Here is a 2,500-nt window from a genome sequence, read left to right as displayed (position 1 = left end):
ACAAACTTTTTTATCTTTACTAATAAATTTTTAACATAAGACAAAGTTTAAGTAATTTGTATGATTACCAAAGTAACGGTATCGAAAAAATATTTAATTTTTCGCTCGATAAATATTTATATAAAATTTACTTTTACACCTATCATCATAAAACCGTTACATATTCCTATTTAAAACAAGTACTCTTAAGATAATTACTTTGTTTTATTTTAAAAATTTATTTTAATTACTCATACTGATTGGGGTATAATTAACCCTATGTTAATTAACCTGATATATTCTTATTTACTTTCAAAACCTATTCAACTAAACAAAACTACCCAAGACCTTTCATTTCATGTATAATACTTACATATTCGTACCAATTCTATGTGCGTTATCAGTGTTTAACTTTGATCGCGATTTACTCAAAACTACGAATTTCGTGTTACGATTGTTTGGCGCACGGGGCCTCAAGTGTAAGAACCAAAGGCACCATTCCTGCTTAGACAAATATCCTGGGGATGGAAACCTGCCCTTCATCCAGCCCTTCCTGCGCCCATAGCACCAGGCGAGGTAGGAAACTTTGCCTCAGTCAGGCAGGACGATGGAAGGACAGTGGTTTCTTTTCTATGGGTCTTTCTGCTAACCTCTGACCTCACAGAGGAATCTGTCTTCCATCATTGTCTTCGGCATGGGAACTTTTTGAGAAAAAAATACATGTAGTATATAGGGACTTCAGTTATTTTTCTGTTCTTAATTTATAAAGTCGTGCTCATTTTTTCCCCTATTTTGAAATTTGGACAGAATTGTGTCAAAGTATATCAGTAGAAATTAGACTGTTGAAATTCATATTCTTTTGTGTTATCTTTATCATTCCCCTTGCAATCATCGAAGGCAATTCATAATTCCACGTTCCCCTTTTCTCTTTTTCCTTTCCCATTGCGGCCCGCCTCGTATATATAGCCCGGGCAAAGGGACCCGGGCTATATGCACTGAACTGAACTGAATTCTTTTCCCAACTCAAAAGAGACTTCCTTGGTTATCTGCCTTAAATGCTCAATGCTGACCCATGAAACAAGAAGATATTTCTCATACATACTGATCACTCTCGTCATGCTGGTCACTTGTAACGCCATTCCAGGACCTCTCTCTCGTTGTTAGAAATTTTATGCAGTTTCATCACTTTCATTAGGTTTATAATCATATTTATAATCCTTAGACCATGGTTCTGAGGGAACCACCAAACCTCCAGTGTCCCTGGAAAAGCCTCGCCTCGGTTCGCTCTTGTCGTTTGTGTTTCTTGTGTGTTTACATGGGAGAAGGTGCTAGCAAGGGCCAGGCTGGTGGGTGGGACCGACATAGATGTGCCTCTGGCTGCTTGCCGTCGGAGATCTTTGCCGTCAGAGATTCTTGCCAGTCAGCTGGCACGATTGAAACTCGCCAGTGGTTAGAGTGACTTTTAATAACAACAACAAGAGCCAAGTAACAAGATCGCCGCCGCCACCTCAGTGGCCGCCGCCGTAGCCTCCGCCGCCGGCGCCGCCGAAGCCGCCGTGCCCCGTGCCCTTGGCCCGCGCCAGCGCCTTCTGCGCGGCGGAAGTGGCCTGCGCCGCCGCAGCCTGTGCGGAGTCCAGGTCGTTGAGCGACACGGACTGCTGCTGTGCCAGCGCATGCGCCGCCTGCTGGGCCTGCCAGGCCATGGTGGCCTGGTTGTTGTAGGCCGCCTGCGCAGCCCACAGAGTCTGGCCTGCTTGTGCCGCCTGCGCCTCTGCGGCGGCCTGCGCCTGGGCGAGGTTGCGCGCCTGCTGCACGGCCCACTGCTTGGCCGCTTCCGCAGCCTGCACTGCTTTGGCTGCCTTGGCGGCCTGCGCAGACTCGGAGAAGGCGGCAGACTGCGCAGCCTGCGCGGCCTGCGTCACCTGTGCTGCCTGCTGGTACTTGCTCGCCGCCGCCGCCTGCGCCGTCTGCGCGGCGGCGGAAGCCTGGTACGCCACCTGCTGCGAGGCAGCGTTGGCGGCGGCCCAGGCGGCGCCGTCCTGCGATGCCACGGCGGCGCTGGCCTGCCCCGCGGCCTGGTTGGCCACGTCGGCCGCCGACGGGCCGTGCGCGCCGCCCCCGTAGCCGCCGCTCGAAATCACGTAGCCGCCGCCGCCGCCACCACCGTAACCGCCGCCGCCGCCGTAGCCGCCGCCTCCCGTGTAGCCTCGCTTGACCTGCAGCGAACGGAAACTGTTAGTCATTCTCGCCGACTCCTCGGCGCTGCGAGACACTGCAGGCAGCTGACTGGATGCACAAGGAGCACAAACAGCTGGGTCTGAGTCGGACTCCAAGCGCCGACTCGCAGACGCGAACGGCGCTCTTCCGAGTCGCCTCGACCGGCCAACTCACCCTCGGGGTTGACGCGTCCTTGTGGCCGCTCCGCTGAGGACGACCTCGAGCCACGCCTGCGGGAACACTGGGTTAGAGGCGGAAGTGCATGCGTGTGTGTGGGGGGGGGGGGGGGCAAGGGACGCGACCA

The 2,500-nt window shown here is 52.6% G+C and overlaps 1 protein-coding gene across 1 annotated transcript in view; it reads right to left on the bottom strand.

Annotated features, from left to right (window-relative positions):
- Positions 1–1,434: 1,434 nt before the first annotated feature.
- The window catches only part of LOC122259890 (uncharacterized), a 2,057-nt gene continuing 991 nt past the window's right edge, over positions 1,435–2,500 (bottom strand). The window contains exons 2-3 of the mRNA XM_043026874.2: positions 2,371–2,426; positions 1,435–2,195 (exon numbers count right to left, since the gene is read on the bottom strand). Of these exons, the coding sequence (XP_042882808.2) occupies positions 1,488–2,195; positions 2,371–2,426 (764 nt within the window). The 3' untranslated portion in view covers positions 1,435–1,487. The remainder of the gene's footprint in view (positions 2,196–2,370; positions 2,427–2,500) is intronic.

This window comes from Penaeus japonicus, unplaced genomic scaffold, assembly GCF_977035675.1.
Source record: "Penaeus japonicus unplaced genomic scaffold, GWHDUDI00000001_assembly GWHDUDI00000028, whole genome shotgun sequence".
Taxonomy (NCBI): domain Eukaryota; kingdom Metazoa; phylum Arthropoda; class Malacostraca; order Decapoda; family Penaeidae; genus Penaeus; species Penaeus japonicus.
The sequence above is the reverse complement of the archived record's forward strand: the minus strand, read 5'-3'. Positions and strand labels throughout refer to the sequence as shown.